Source organism: Plasmodium cynomolgi, chromosome 8 (genome assembly GCF_000321355.1).
Source record: "Plasmodium cynomolgi strain B DNA, chromosome 8, whole genome shotgun sequence".
Classification (NCBI taxonomy): domain Eukaryota; phylum Apicomplexa; class Aconoidasida; order Haemosporida; family Plasmodiidae; genus Plasmodium; species Plasmodium cynomolgi.
This window is the reverse complement of record NC_020401.1, coordinates 1,238,577-1,252,084: the sequence shown is the minus strand read 5'-3', so window position 1 is coordinate 1,252,084 and position 13,508 is coordinate 1,238,577. Positions and strand designations below refer to the sequence as shown.

The 13,508-nt window shown below is 48.9% G+C and overlaps 7 protein-coding genes across 7 annotated transcripts in view; 2 read left to right on the top strand and 5 right to left on the bottom strand.

The window, feature by feature from the left end:
• Positions 1-55: 55 nt before the first annotated feature.
• Positions 56-1,257, top strand: PCYB_083670 (hypothetical protein; the record flags this gene model as incomplete). Its single annotated transcript, XM_004222105.1, has 3 exons — positions 56-431; positions 563-899; positions 1,080-1,257. Coding segments are annotated over 3 exons (891 nt in total), but the record flags the coding sequence as incomplete, so codon positions are not given.
• Positions 1,258-1,722: 465 nt separating this feature from the next.
• PCYB_083660 (hypothetical protein) lies at positions 1,723-2,460 on the bottom strand (the record flags this gene model as incomplete). Its single annotated transcript, XM_004222104.1, has 1 exon — positions 1,723-2,460. The coding sequence occupies one exon, from the start codon at positions 2,458-2,460 to the stop codon at positions 1,723-1,725; it is 738 nt and encodes a 245-aa protein (XP_004222152.1).
• A 1,122-nt stretch (positions 2,461-3,582) lies between these two features.
• Positions 3,583-4,024, bottom strand: PCYB_083650 (hypothetical protein; the record flags this gene model as incomplete). Its single annotated transcript, XM_004222103.1, has 2 exons — positions 3,583-3,657; positions 3,809-4,024. 2 exons carry the CDS (start codon positions 4,022-4,024, stop codon positions 3,583-3,585), a joined length of 291 nt encoding a protein of 96 aa, XP_004222151.1.
• Positions 4,025-4,989: 965 nt separating this feature from the next.
• PCYB_083640 (hypothetical protein) lies at positions 4,990-6,621 on the bottom strand (the record flags this gene model as incomplete). Its single annotated transcript, XM_004222102.1, has 3 exons — positions 4,990-5,387; positions 5,670-5,939; positions 6,099-6,621. 3 exons carry the CDS (start codon positions 6,619-6,621, stop codon positions 4,990-4,992), a joined length of 1,191 nt encoding a protein of 396 aa, XP_004222150.1.
• Positions 6,622-7,639: 1,018 nt separating this feature from the next.
• PCYB_083630 (hypothetical protein) lies at positions 7,640-9,946 on the top strand (the record flags this gene model as incomplete). Its single annotated transcript, XM_004222101.1, has 2 exons — positions 7,640-8,886; positions 9,115-9,946. 2 exons carry the CDS (start codon positions 7,640-7,642, stop codon positions 9,944-9,946), a joined length of 2,079 nt encoding a protein of 692 aa, XP_004222149.1.
• Positions 9,947-10,163: 217 nt separating this feature from the next.
• On the bottom strand, positions 10,164-12,773 carry PCYB_083620 (hypothetical protein; the record flags this gene model as incomplete). The annotated part of the gene is made up of 6 exons (XM_004222100.1): positions 10,164-10,867; positions 11,033-11,480; positions 11,688-11,797; positions 11,970-12,036; positions 12,236-12,428; positions 12,580-12,773. 6 exons carry the CDS (start codon positions 12,771-12,773, stop codon positions 10,164-10,166), a joined length of 1,716 nt encoding a protein of 571 aa, XP_004222148.1.
• Positions 12,774-13,382: 609 nt separating this feature from the next.
• Positions 13,383-13,508, bottom strand: part of PCYB_083610 (fusion protein) — a gene marked incomplete at its 3' end in the record, with an annotated part of 5,049 nt that continues 4,923 nt past the window's right edge. The window contains exon 16 of the mRNA XM_004222099.1: positions 13,383-13,425. Within this exon, the coding sequence (XP_004222147.1) occupies positions 13,385-13,425 (41 nt within the window). The remainder of the gene's footprint in view (positions 13,426-13,508) is intronic.

Below are 13,508 nucleotides of genomic sequence, written 5' to 3'. Positions count from 1 at the left end.
ACTCCACCACCTTACCCACTCCACCACCTTCCCCACTCCACCGCTTCCCCCCCAGGCCGCCGCCGCGGGAGACGTGGAGTCCAAGTGCTACCTAGGCTACATCTACTACTTCGTGGACGAGCACAGAGACGTGCAGCAGGCGCTCAAGTACCTGGTGGAGGCAGCCAACCACGACTACGGAGAAGCCTTCTTCTTCCTCGCGGAAATCATCCTGGACGTGTCTATCAAAAAGCACCACATCGCCGACACCGTGTACCGCACCATCTTCAAGCTCTATGAGCACGCGGCCGACCTGGGCTACGTGCAAGCCTACTTCCGCGAAGCCCAGCTATACGAAATAGGGAAGGGGGTGCAGGCATCCTGCCTGAATGCGGCCCTGTCCTACAAGTTCGTCGCAGAGAGCACCATGTGGACCAATCAAATTAGGGAGGGTAACCGTGAGCGCCGTTCGAGGGGGTGCCCATTTTTTCGTGTGCGTCTCTGCACAGTTGGCATCCAGCTCTACCGCGCACCTCACCCATGTATCTCTCTTTCTCTCTAATGCGCGTGCCTCTCCCCGCAGGTATGAACGACTACGTGCAGAAGAACTACCTGAAGGCCTTCTACACCTACGCCCTGGCAGCGTATGAAGGATACGAAGTTGCTCAAAGCAATATGATTTACATCTACAGAAAGAACCGGTTCAACCGTTTGATCAAACCGGAGAAGGTCATGCAGATGCTGCACCTCATGTATAAGCAGGGCAATTACAAAGCGCTGTACGAAATTGGGAAGATATACAAGCAAGAGAATAAGGACAGCGTGTCCGTTATCTACCACAAGCTGGGGTTGAACAAGGGCGACTTGCGTAACCTTGTTCCGCTGTCTGTATACTATGAGAAGAACATGGATCCGGATAGGTACACTTGCCGCACTGTTGCGCACCTACCCCGAGGGGGGGGCTTTATTTTCCGTCCGTTTGTTCACCCCTACTGTGAATGGCCCTCCCCTATTGTGACTTACCCACGCGCATGCACACACACGCATACATACATACACAAACACACCTTGCGTCCATTTCGCCGCCCCCTCCCCCGCAGGGCCCTCAAGTACCTCAACTACTTCCTGAAGCAGAGGAGGAGGGAGAAACCTTCGAGCAGCACCAAAGTGGAGAAAATGAGGACCATTCTGGAAAGCTCCTTGTTGTACTTTCGTAAGTTTAAGTTACTTTTTAAAAGTTTTTACTCGGCGAGACAGAAAAAAGGGAGTGGCACGTGAGACACTCCCGTGAGAGAATCCGCCAAAACGGAACTTACGCAGGATAGCAATTTTAAAAATAAAAAAAACTGAAAACAAAACTGAAAAAAATTCTCCGTTGGCGCACATGTGGACAGCCAGCTACGGATATTACGTTGCGCCCTTTCGGGTGGCGGCTTAGAGTAGCGGCTTCGTGTGGCTTCATTCCCTTGGCCAAACCCATTCGCCCCATTTGGACGCCACCCCGCTGCGTACCAATTGTGTGCAAGCGGGGGGGTAGTAGTTTTTTTTTTTTCCATCTTTTTTCCTTCTTTTTTTTTCCCTTTTTTTATGAACAAATTTGACGTTTGTATTTTCATTTCGCTTTAAAGCTGAAAGTTTAACGTTCCCAAGATGGGCAACCCTAGGTGCACTTTTTTTTTTTTGCGTCCTGGCGGAGACGAGTCACTGCGCCGATCCGCCAATCCGCCGATCCGTCGCTTCCTCCTACTCGTGGTAGTTCTCCTTCGACGTCTCCATCTCCGAGGGGGCATACACATAACTGTTGCTGGAGTAACTCACGAAGTCATCATCTACTACGTCCACGCCCCTGGATTCCAACGCGTCCCCTCGCGGCTTCTCCCTCTGCTGTACCTCCCCCTCCTCAACATCACCCCCCGGGGGGATGACGTCCCTCTTGATCATCTTCGAAATTTTTAAGATATCATTGTAGGGGAACTTTATGAGAGAGTAAAAGTTACTCATTTTTTTTTTGTCATAAGAGTTGTAGGGGAATTGCGGGTACTCGTAATGGAACAAGTTTGGGTATTCGTCGAAGTGGAGTTGGTCCATTTTGCTCAGCGCGGCGCCGTCGCGCCCAAGGTCAGCGCCGCTAGAGCTGCTAACACCGCTAACGCCGCTAATATCGCTAACACCGATCGCACTGCCCTGGTTGCTGGCCACATTGATCCGACCAACCAACCACCTGCATTCAATATCGTCCCTCAAAATGTCGGCCACCTTTTTACTCTGCAACACTTCATCTGGGATGTGTGTGATGTTGGTCCCTTTCTGCTCCTTGGTTAAGAATTCAGCCCATTCGTACAAAATGGTCTTCATGCTGCCCTTCTTTAGCACAGTTATTTCTTCATTCTTGAAAATTTGAAACCTTTTTAGGAGCAACTTTTGTAATTCCAGAAAGCGCAAGTTGGCCAACATGCGGAAGTGCGCCTCCGATCGGAACATTGCTTCGGCGGGGGGCAGGCGAGGTGAGCACCACGTGGTGACGGAACTCCCTTCCGCTTCGTCTCCAAATTTTCCAGCACTAAGCTGTATGTTATCTGTTAAAGATACACCCTACCGGGTGACTGCTAATAACTATGGGACAATTCTGCGACAATTCTGCGACAATTCAGCGACAATTCTGCGACAATTCTGCGACAATTCAGCGACAATTCAGCGGCAATTTGCGGCAACTGTATGACAATTATAAAAATACAGAAAAATAAAATTTCTGGCTGTAAATGCGTCACCACTGCCGTTCGACTGAAGCTGTCAAGTGGGACAATTTCTCATGTTAAGACAAATAACTCTCTATCATTTCGAGAAAGAGCCAGGAAAAGACACCACTCAGGTCTATTCCCAAAACGTTCGGGACGTATCTCTGCGGTAGGGGGGGCGGGAGGAAAAGGGTTGCGTACAAATGGTGCGTACAAATGGTGTGTATAAATGGTGTGTACAAATGGTGCGTACAAATGGTGTGTACAAATGGTGCATTTTTTTTTATGACTTGTTCATATTTTTTTTTTCCATTTTTGCCTCTTTTTGTTTTTTTTTTTTTTTTTTTTTCTCATTTTTGGCTAGTTACATGGAAAAACTGGACGTAGCTATTCGTGTAGGTGAAAATGTACGAAAAGGGGTTGAGGTGGGGGTTGATTTGGGGCAGCCACTCTAGCAGGCATCTAATGTAAATTACAAATTTGTATATTCTGCAAAAGGGGGGGAAGACGTGGGAGATTTGAAGGTCGCTTCTTGTTTGAGCGGCGCCAGGACCAACCCCAGCTGTTACACGTGTGTGTATATATGTATGTGTGCATATATATATGTATGTACTTGTATATATGTATGCATGTGCACATATATGTGCGCGCGGGGAAGGTGCACCCCTCCCTACCTTATGAAGTGCAAAGCGGACAACCTCAGGCTGTTTACATTATCTTTAAAACACCTGCGGGGGGGAGCGGCAGGGGAATGCTGCTGGGAATGATGCGGGGAACGCGGCAGGGGAATGCTGCTGGGAATGATGCGGGGAACGCGGCAGGGGAATGCGGCGCGTGCTCAAACGAATGACATTATATTTTTCATGCGTTACTTAATAACTACGGAGAGGGCGGGGGTGCTGATTAGCTGCAACTTGAAGGCGTCTATTTTTTTAGAGAAATCCTGTCAGGGAGTGGGGGGCATCGCGGAGTGCCATGAGCATACACAGACAGGGGTAAAAGAAGAACACCCGCGGCGTGGAGAAGTATATCGATACGTAAGTTACACCGACACGTGGGAGTATGCACGCGCGATGCACACCCCGGTGGCTTACCTTGATTTGCTTGCTCACAAAAACGTTAGTTTTGATGCTCTTTTGGATTTCTTTAATCTTTTTAATGCTGCTGTTGTGCAGGTTTAAAATTTTGTACCGACTATTTTGTGCACGAAGAATAAACGCTTTAAATTTTAAAATGTTGGGATCCTTGTTAAGTATATTTGCATTTGCCACGCAAAATAAAAACAACATCAGCACAAATTTTATTTTCATTTTTTTCAACGGATGGGTCTGTGCTCCAGCAATATTATGTGTGTGTGTAGAGCGATGGGAAAGAGCGATGCAACGGACTCATGTCACAGCTGTCATGCGTTAATATGGGAAGGGGAGTAAATAAATACACATGGGGAGGGGTCTGTCATGATGAAGACAATTCGCATATTCGCCAATGGTGCTTGTTTGTGTGTACTCGGTAGGGTAACAAAGAGGAAAGACCCAAAACTAAACTGTTCGTTTCAAATTTCTTTTCGTTTCCCTCCTCTGTATAATGCGCACATCGGCGAGAGCGATCGTCCTGTTCCTTTTCGCTTCGCAGTGGTGTGGCGTATTTCCGTTCGCAGTGGTGTGGCGTATTTCCGTTCGCAGTGCTATGGCGTATTTCCGCTTCCCCCTTTAACGTTCAACTTTTTTTTCTTTTTTTTTCCTTGCCTCGAAATGGTGTACTCATTTGATCTGAAAATCGACGCCGTGTTGATTCACCCCGCAAAAAAACAGAAAAGCAGGAAAACAAAAAAACAGAAAGGTAGAAAAACAAAAAAACGCTTCGCAGCTAAGGCGGGATGGCAGTTCTGCGCAACGCGATGCGGAACACACTCCCGCTTTGCGCCATATAACGCTATTTGCAGGGGGGGCGTGAACAAGCGCAAGCAGGTAATTCGAAGCGGAAAAAAAAAAAAAAGAAAAAATTATTTTAAAGAGATCAACACAAAGGTAGCGCGTGTGTTTAGTTTTGCAACAATCGCAGAATGGTTTGTATCCATTTGTGCGTAGCTGCAGCCGGCATGTACGCATAATCACACGCATCAAACGCATACGTATATGTGTATGCATATGTATACGCATGGGCATTCCCGCGGTGCTACCGCCAAGTGCGCGCATCATACACCGCCCCCCACGCCGCAACTCCGAGCAGGTGACACAAAAAAAAAAAAAAAAAAAAAAACTTCAACGCAGAGCAGCTATGCATATTTTATGAAATGAAAAAATCGCCCCGCCCTCGTGAGAGAAATATCAAAGTGTTTCAAATCCAAATCACTTAAAACGATGATACTGATGTTTTTTTTTTTCCTTCGCATCAGCTGAATGTGTTTTTCTTTGTAAATTTTTGCCAACTGCTTAATGTCATACGTTACATGTGTTGCTAATTTTTTTCTCTTCAGCGTTTTTTTGGTACCTTCATCCGTTGAAGATCTCCCTATGTAATCTGAATCTTCTTTATACAGGTCTACCTCGGGGGAGTGCTTTTTTTTCTGCACCCCTCTTGCTGGGTTATCCTCCTTACATAGGTTGTGTCCTGTGTTACCTTCGTCGTTGTATTCACGTTGCGCGGCCGCTCTCCGCCGAGGCCGCCTCCGCCCTGTGCAGTTATCTATGCTATCGAGGCACAACAGCAGCGTGGTGAGCAGCCGCCCGTTGTCGTTGGCTTCTCCCCCTGGGCCGTCACCATCGCGGCCATCATCGCGGTCGCCATCGCGGCCATCATCGCGGCCATCATCGCGGCCATCATCGCGGCCATCATCGCGGCCATCATCGCAGTCACCATCGCGGTCACCATCGCGGCCTTCCCCGCCCCGGCGCGCCACCACGTCAATCCCGTCAATGACCAGGCAGACACTTCGGCTGGTCCGCTTCGAAACACGCTCGCATTTTCGAAAAACTTTTAGAATGTTTTCCTCCGTTTCGCTAAAATACAAACCAAAGAGTGTATTCAAATTTACTGCATGCACGTGCAGGTGGTTTATTTTTTTTAAAAAGGAGATAAATAATTTTCTGTTTAACTTGTCACAGTTGTGTAAAAATATTTTCGTGTAGTGTTCCAAGTGGTAGATATTTCGTAAGTTGGTATTTTCTTCCTTCAGGAGAGAAAGGATGGACCAAATTTTCTGAAGGAAGGGCGTCTTTTGTTGGTCTGCGAGGTGGGGGCGGTCGCGTGGTGCCAAATGGGGGGCGCCCACCACCTCACCTATCGCTGAACGGGTCACTTCTTCACCAATCGCTGAACGGGTCACCTCTTCACCAATCGCTGGGGCCTGTGTGCCTCCCTCCTCCACCACGTGAAACATCGCACCCCGAGAGGGAGAGCCCCGCCCCAAGCGCCGTATCAACCCAGACACGAACAACGAGTACTCCCGAAGCAGCAGCCGAGGAGACAAAACAAAGCATAGAGACTTCGATCGTTGCGCGTATTTTATCCTTCTATGTAGGTCCTTTTTAAAAAACTGAAAATCCCACACCATCTGACTGCAGTCCAGGAGATGGATCTTCTTCAGCTTGCACTGTCCATTTGCAAGGCTGACGTAGTACTTCAAGTTTGCTTCACACGTGTCCGAGGCATGTTTGAGTGCGGAGAGTACACGAGTGTAATTGTTACGTTCGGTGATCGTCGCGGTGTCAGTTGCCCTCTCCTTCGCCTTCCCCTCCCCCTTTGGCTCCCTTTCCCCGCAAAGCAACACCACAGCGTAGAGCAATTTTTTTTTGCTGCGGACGGTCACGTAGTTGGCGTCCCGCTGTATAACCAAGTGGCTCTCCGAAATGAATTTTTTTTTTTTTCGAACATTTAAATCATCGTGCATGAGTAATTCTTTCCCCATTTGGGTAAGGAGAAAGATGATGGGGCTATCCTCCTCGTCATTTTTATCCGTAGAGTGGTCCTCCCCGTGAACAGCACGCGCAGAATGAGCAGCGGGAACGGCATGAACAGTGGGAACAGCGGGGACACCCCTGACGATGCTGTTTCTTGTGGGGAACCCACTCCGTTGGTCTACACTCGGAACATACTTGCTGTCCTCAGGGCTCCTCTCCCTAAGGAGCTCCACCACATTGTGTAACAGCTGGGGATTATATTTTTTCGTCATGAAGCGTTTTCACGGGGGGTACATCGGATTGTGTTTTTCGAGTTTGGGCAAGGGGGTTCAAAATGAAGAATTAACGAAAAAAAGGAAAAAAAGAAGAAATATATCCCTGCTTCCATGATAGGTATAAAGCGGAAATTATTTTCAACTGAGTCGTCTCCAAATCGCGCTGGTGCTACTCCCCTTTGGGGGGAGATCATCCTCCGTGGCGCCAAAAACGTTGCCTTTTTCTTTCTTTTTTTTTTTTTCATTTTTTCTGGTCGAATTTGGGAGGCGCCCTTCTATTCGTGGCCCCACGTGTCGCAATGTATACATAGGTACATACGTATATTTACGTGGATATATTTTTTTTTTTTTCATTTGTATTTTATTTCACCCCTTTGTAAAGACCTGCGTGGGGTTTGTTGTCCCCGTCAGAGTTGGCCAATCCGAGCATCGCCATTTGGTCAGCCAGTAAGATGCGCCTGAGGGGGTAGCGGTGTGAGCGGCGTCAGCAGTGTCAGTGGCGTCAACGGTGTGATCGGCGTCAGCAGTGTCAGTGGCGTCAACGGTGTGATCGGCGTCAGCAGTGTCAGTGGCGTCAACGGTGTGATCGGCGTCAGCAGTGTCAGTGGCGTCAGCAGTGTCAGTGGTGCAGGGTTTGTACCTCTGCCCCAGGGTGGCATCCCACCGCTGACCACCGCTCAGCACCGCTCACCGCCACTCACACCGCTCACACCGCTCACACCGCTGACGGCACTGCACAGTTGAGGGGGAAATGCCCGCCCCCGGGGTGGTGAGGAACTTATGCTTCCGGATAAGCATCGTGGGGGCAGCGAACAGCGGCAAGTCGTCCCTTCACAACCGACTGATGAGACAACTCAACGCCAATTACAAACAATCGCTAGTTCACCATGAGCCAAATTACTGCATTAACAGTAATGAGAGTCCATTCCGAGTGGAAAATACCAAATGTGTGATCACGGACACACTGGGGATGAACGAACAAATGATGAAGAGGATGCAACTGTGGAAGCATAGCAAGTACGAACGACATCACGAGAGTAACACTATTATTAGTCAATATTTTCACGTCATCCGTAGTAGCCACTTAATTTTTTTTTGCGTAAAGTCTTCCCAAATTAGAGAGAGTGATATCTTAGCGTATCAAATTGTGAGTGACGTTTTTACTCCGAGAGAAAATTTATTTACTGTCCTGTTTGAAGAGAGTGCCTTAAGGAATGGTGGCAGGGGTGGAGTAGAGGAGGAGGGGGAGGAGGATGACGTGGCAACGAGACAGGATAAGTACAATTTTTTACACGCCTTTGAGTACTTTAGCAATGTTGTTTTTTTCCCAAATGGGTTGGTTTGGAAGGACGAGGGAGGAGAGGACTTGGTGGAGCTTATACGGCGGAAGGTCAGGGAGGAAGTGAGTCGCCAGCTGGCTGAAGGGGCTACCCACGCGGGGGCGGAGCATGAAGAAGCCCCAACCGAGGCCCACTCCACGATGGATCACCCTACGTGGGCCCCTCAGAAAATTTCCACAAACGACCAAGTGCGTGACCTGGTGGATGAGAGTCTTCGCATCTTCCGGCCGAAGCTCAGCGAAGAAACGAAGAATTTTTTTTACAAATACGTAGACCTGAGGAAAAAGGAGAAGTCCGACGAGCGTCTGTTTAACGATTTTCTGAGCGAACGGATTTTGGGAAAGTCGCTCAAGAAGCTCACGAGGGGGGAGTTGGTCGCGCGCGGGGCGGCTGCGGAGGTAGAAGCGGAGGCAGGAGCGGAGGTAGAAGTGGTTGGGGAAGGAGTCGTCGATACCGCTGCCAGTACCGCTACCAGCACCGCTCCCAACACTGCTCCCAACGCCGCTGTCCATGCCGAAGCCCAGCTGGTCGACTACTTCGACAAGATGGAGGGCGACTTCGAGCGGAAAAGGAGAGTCGCCGCGAAGGTGAAGAACAAGCGAATGCGGCTTTTGCAGGCCATCGTGGCGGGACAGGGGGGGGTCAACCCCTACGAATTGTTGAAGCTCACCGGCAAGGGGGAAGCCAACCCTGTTAGGGAAGCCAACCCTGTAAGGGAATCCGCCCCTGTAAGGGAAGCCACCCCTGAAGTAGATGCCGCCCCTGAAGTAGATGCCACCCCTGAAGTAGATGCCACCCCTAAAGTAGATGCCACCCACGTTGGAGCCGCTCCCCCCGAGGGAGATGCTCCCCACCCCCACCTGCATGTCTGCGTGCTGGGCGAAAGGAACTGCGGAAAAACGACGCTGATCGAGGCCATCCTGAGAAGACCCATCGTGAGAGAGCAAGACGTGATGGAACTCTTCGGGAAGAAAAAATACATTAACAAGGATCTTACCATAGAACACAAAAATGTTCAAATAACAGTAGCAGATACGTGTAGCCTAACGAAGCAACACAGATTCAGAAGAGAGGACACGTACCATGATGAGGAGAGACAAATATTTACCAATGTGCACAAAAGTGATGTGTGTGTGTACGTAAAGGAAGCTAAAGAAAACAACATAAGTATAAGTAAGGAAGATAAAAAAATGATGTTTTACCTTTTGAGAAAGAAGAAGAATATTATCGTTGTGGTGACTAAAATAGATACTATTTTGTCCAAATTTGAGGAGAAAAAAAATGAGTTCCTATCCTCCTTCTCTGCCTCCTTTAATGACATCCCTGTGGTCTTCCTAAACCCAAACAATAAAATGCACGTGCAGACTTTACTTAACCGACTGGTTCATATACATAAGATGAGTCACATACGGATCCCTACTTCTACCCTAAATCTCTTTTTAATTAGATTCCTTCAGTTGTTCCCTGTCCCTTGGGTGAGGAAAAAAAAATGCAACTTCAAGTACATCAGGCAAGTCAACAGCAACCCTGTTACTCTCCTCATATTCACCAACCTCTACAACGACATCCCCAAAAATTATTTGTCTTTTTTTAAAAAAAAACTAAAGGATGAATTTCGTTTGAGAGGCGTTAATATTCAGTTTATTTTTCGCACCACTTGCGATAGTGCCAACGCCAGGCGCAGTCGGTTCATGCGTGCTGGGGGGAAGGCCATGTAGCACAGTGCAAAAAAAAAAAAAAAAAAGAAGAAGAAGGAGCAGTAACTGCGTAAAGGCATAGCTGTGGGAGCCTGCTTAAAGGCTGCTTTTTCTCACCACCCATCGGGGATTTTTTTTTTTTTTTCTCCACCCGTATACCACCACCAACCGTTAAAACCAAAACAAAGGGAACGTAAACGTTTCGCCTCCACAAACATACATTTGGCGGAGAAGTCTTTCACTCCTCTGCACAGTTTTCGTTCGCATCCGCACCTTCACCCGGGGCGCACTCTAAAGCGGCAGTGCACTCGGCACTTTGAGATTTTGGTTCCTCCACAGGTGCTTCTTCCTCCACAGGTGCTTCTTCCTTCAGAGGTGCTTCTTCCTCCACATGTGCTTCTTCCTCCACAGGTGCTTCTTCCTTCAGAGGTGCTTCTTCCCCTTCCTGCCCTGCCGCCACCCCCCCTGTATATTTTTCCACCGCCACCTCCACTTCACTGCGCATGCCCTCGTCCAGCGTGACTCTCCATTTTTTTAAGTCCTTCGTGTAGGCGCTTTCCAGAGGGGGATTGTCATCCTTTCCCTGTTGGGGCGTCTCCCCTGTGGTATGTTCAGCCATCACCTCTGTCTTGTCTTCGGTCGTCTCGTCTGTCTTATCTTCAGTCGTCTCGTCTATCCTCTCGTCTGCCTTCTCTTCGGTCGCCACCCCTGTGACATGTCCTCCCCCGTCTGGCGCCTCCTCCTCGCCCTGCTGCTTTCCACGTTCGAACTTCTCCACGGGGTGCGGCTTCGTATCATCTCCGGGTCCACCGTTGTTGGCGTCGCTCAGGTTAGCAGTGGCAGTCTTGGAGATGGTCCCCTGGTTGGCAGTAGCAGTCTTGGAGGTGGTCCCCTCGTTGGCAGTGGCAGTCTTGGAGGTGGTTCCCTCGTTGGAGCAGTTACCTGATGGGGGGGGTGCAAAGGAGATCATATGAGTTGAAGTGATGATTCACGGTGTGGAAGGACGCCAAAGGTGATGCACCCAAGGGAGAATGACAGGGTCGCTACAAAATACAGGAGTAAACCCTCCCCTCTATGTCACTCCCTTCCAACCTGCACGAGCTGCACCCATCACGACACCCACATGACTACTGTTGTTCTTTTTAAGCTTCTCCTTCATTTTCTTAAATATGAGGACAGCCTGGGCTTCGTTAATTTTCGACTTATACAATAAATCATTTTTGAATAAAAGAAATGAGTTTTTTTTCTTAAGACTTAGCACGCTTTTATTTTTACTCATGTCTGTATCTGCTTGGTCATTGTTTGTGTATCTCGATGGGTCCTCCTCTTGCCCCACCCCTTGCACTTCCACGTGATCGTTGAAGTATTTTTTTAAATAAAAATCACATGTCTTCTCGACACTCTCCATCATTACTCTGTGCTTGATTCGCATAGGTTTGTCGGCGATTTGGTTTTTACTTGGTTTACCATTTAGGGTTCGTTTCTTTGCTCTGTCTGTGCTCTCTTCCTCCTGGTGGGTCAGGTTCTTTGCGATTTCTTCGTACGTCCCGAGGTTCTGCGCGGTGCGGAAAGGGGGAGTGAGGAAAAGGGGAGGGAAAGCTGGTTTGTGGGAGGAAGAGCCAGCACACGTCTCAGAACTACCGGCATAGCTGCCGACACAACTGCCGACACAACTGCCGACGCAACTGCCGACACAACTGCCGACGCAACTGCCGACGCAACTGCCGACACAACTGCCGACGCCACTCACGCCGCCACTCACGCTCAGCAACTCGTGGTGCCTCTCCTTATTGCAGGAAAACTTTTTTATTTTTTTATTTTTTAAATTTAACGCGATAACGGTTAGGTTGGCTTCTTCGTCGACTTTCAGTTCTTTCGGAGGTGAAGAAAGGAGGAGGAGCAAATCAAAAAAAAAAAGGGGGGTGAGGGACAAGACAGTGGTGTGTGGGGGGGACATCATCGCGGGGACTCCCCATTTATTACATGCACCATTTTGAGGTGAACTGCTTCATCCCCTCCCTGCTCCTGTTGGGGATAATTTTACCTGTGTAGAACTTGCAGCTTTTCTGGCTGTCGTCGATGTAGCCTTTATACAGGACTTTCACTCGGGGCTGCAGTGGGGGTTGAGCGGTCATGCGGAGCGGCCATGTGAAGGGGGGGGAGCGGTCATGTGAAGGGGCTATGCGAAGTGGCCACCTCTCCTGACCACCTCTCCTGACCACCTCTCCTGACCACCTCTCCTGACCACCTCTCCTGACCACCTCTCCTGACCACCTCTCCTGGCCACCTCTGCACAACCAAGACACGTACCTTCATAACCAGGGGGGGAGGCACATTAACGTGGTTGTTTTTTTTCTCCTTTTTAATTTTAGCCTTCTTAATATTATCGAACAAAAAATTCTTCCTGTTAAGATTGACTTCCAAGTGAATGGCCGTTTGCTTCGACTGTTCCGCTGCCCGCTTGTCTCGTCTGGTTATTCCCTCCAGTTTTTTCTTCAAGATTCTGCCATTTTGGGGGTGGGAGAAAAGGAAAGCGGCGTGGGTACAAGTACGCAGGGAGGTAGATACGCAGGGAAGTAGATACGCAGGGAAGTAGATACGCACGTGCATAGGATTGTGGAGAGCCCCCCTCCAACGCAGGTGTGTACAGTTACTTATTGTTTCTCTCTATTTCATCGTTCCTCATTTTAGCATGGTAGAGCTTCTTCCTGTTGTTCAGGCTCCGTTTTGTTCGGTCGAACTGGATGGTAGATTTCACATTTTTTAATTTCTGCTCCTCGATTTTTCTGCAATACTCCTGCACCCGCTCCTCCACTATTTTGTTTGTTATCATGTTGAGATTTTTCATTTTGTGGCGCAACGGTGGTGCAACGGCGGTGTAAGCGAGGAAGAGCAAGCGTTGAGGTGCAAGCGTTGTGGTGCAAACGTTGAGGTGTAAACGTTGACGAGCAAACGTTGAGGTTCAAACGTTGAAGTGTTCGTCGGGGGAGCGACTAAGCTGTTACTCGGCGCCCGTTTTTTTACGTGTTCCGCCGGCACAGCTCCCCAGACGCCTCTCGCCGCTAATGAGCGTAACCGCTGGACAGGTCGGTCGCCGCGCTGCCATGGGGACTACTACTCACGGGGGCGGCGAGACGACGCGGACCCCAACCAGCGAAGGGGCTGGCCGGAAACGCGCGTCTTCGCAGAGACAAAGAAGCGAAAAGGGAAGCAGCGAAAAAGGAAGCAGCGAAAAAGGAAGCGGTGAAAAAGAAAGAAGCGAAAAAAAAAGAAGCGAAAAAAGAACACAAAAATGAACACAAAAATGAACACAAAAATGAATAGGGCAAGCCGCTAGAGCCAAAATACTGAGGGCCAAAAGACGGATACCTTGGCTATCTCACCATCTCACCATCTCGCTATCTTGCTATCTGACTGTCTAGCCCATCCGGAACGTAAAAAACGCCTCGGCCAAAATTAGAAAATCAGTTCGTCCGCACTTCTAATGTTGATTTCGAGGCCTGTCCACCAAAAAAAAGAGAGCCATCATTTTTGGTAAGTAAAAATGTACGTCAAGAAACGCTTTGCACAGCGGAGGAGAAAA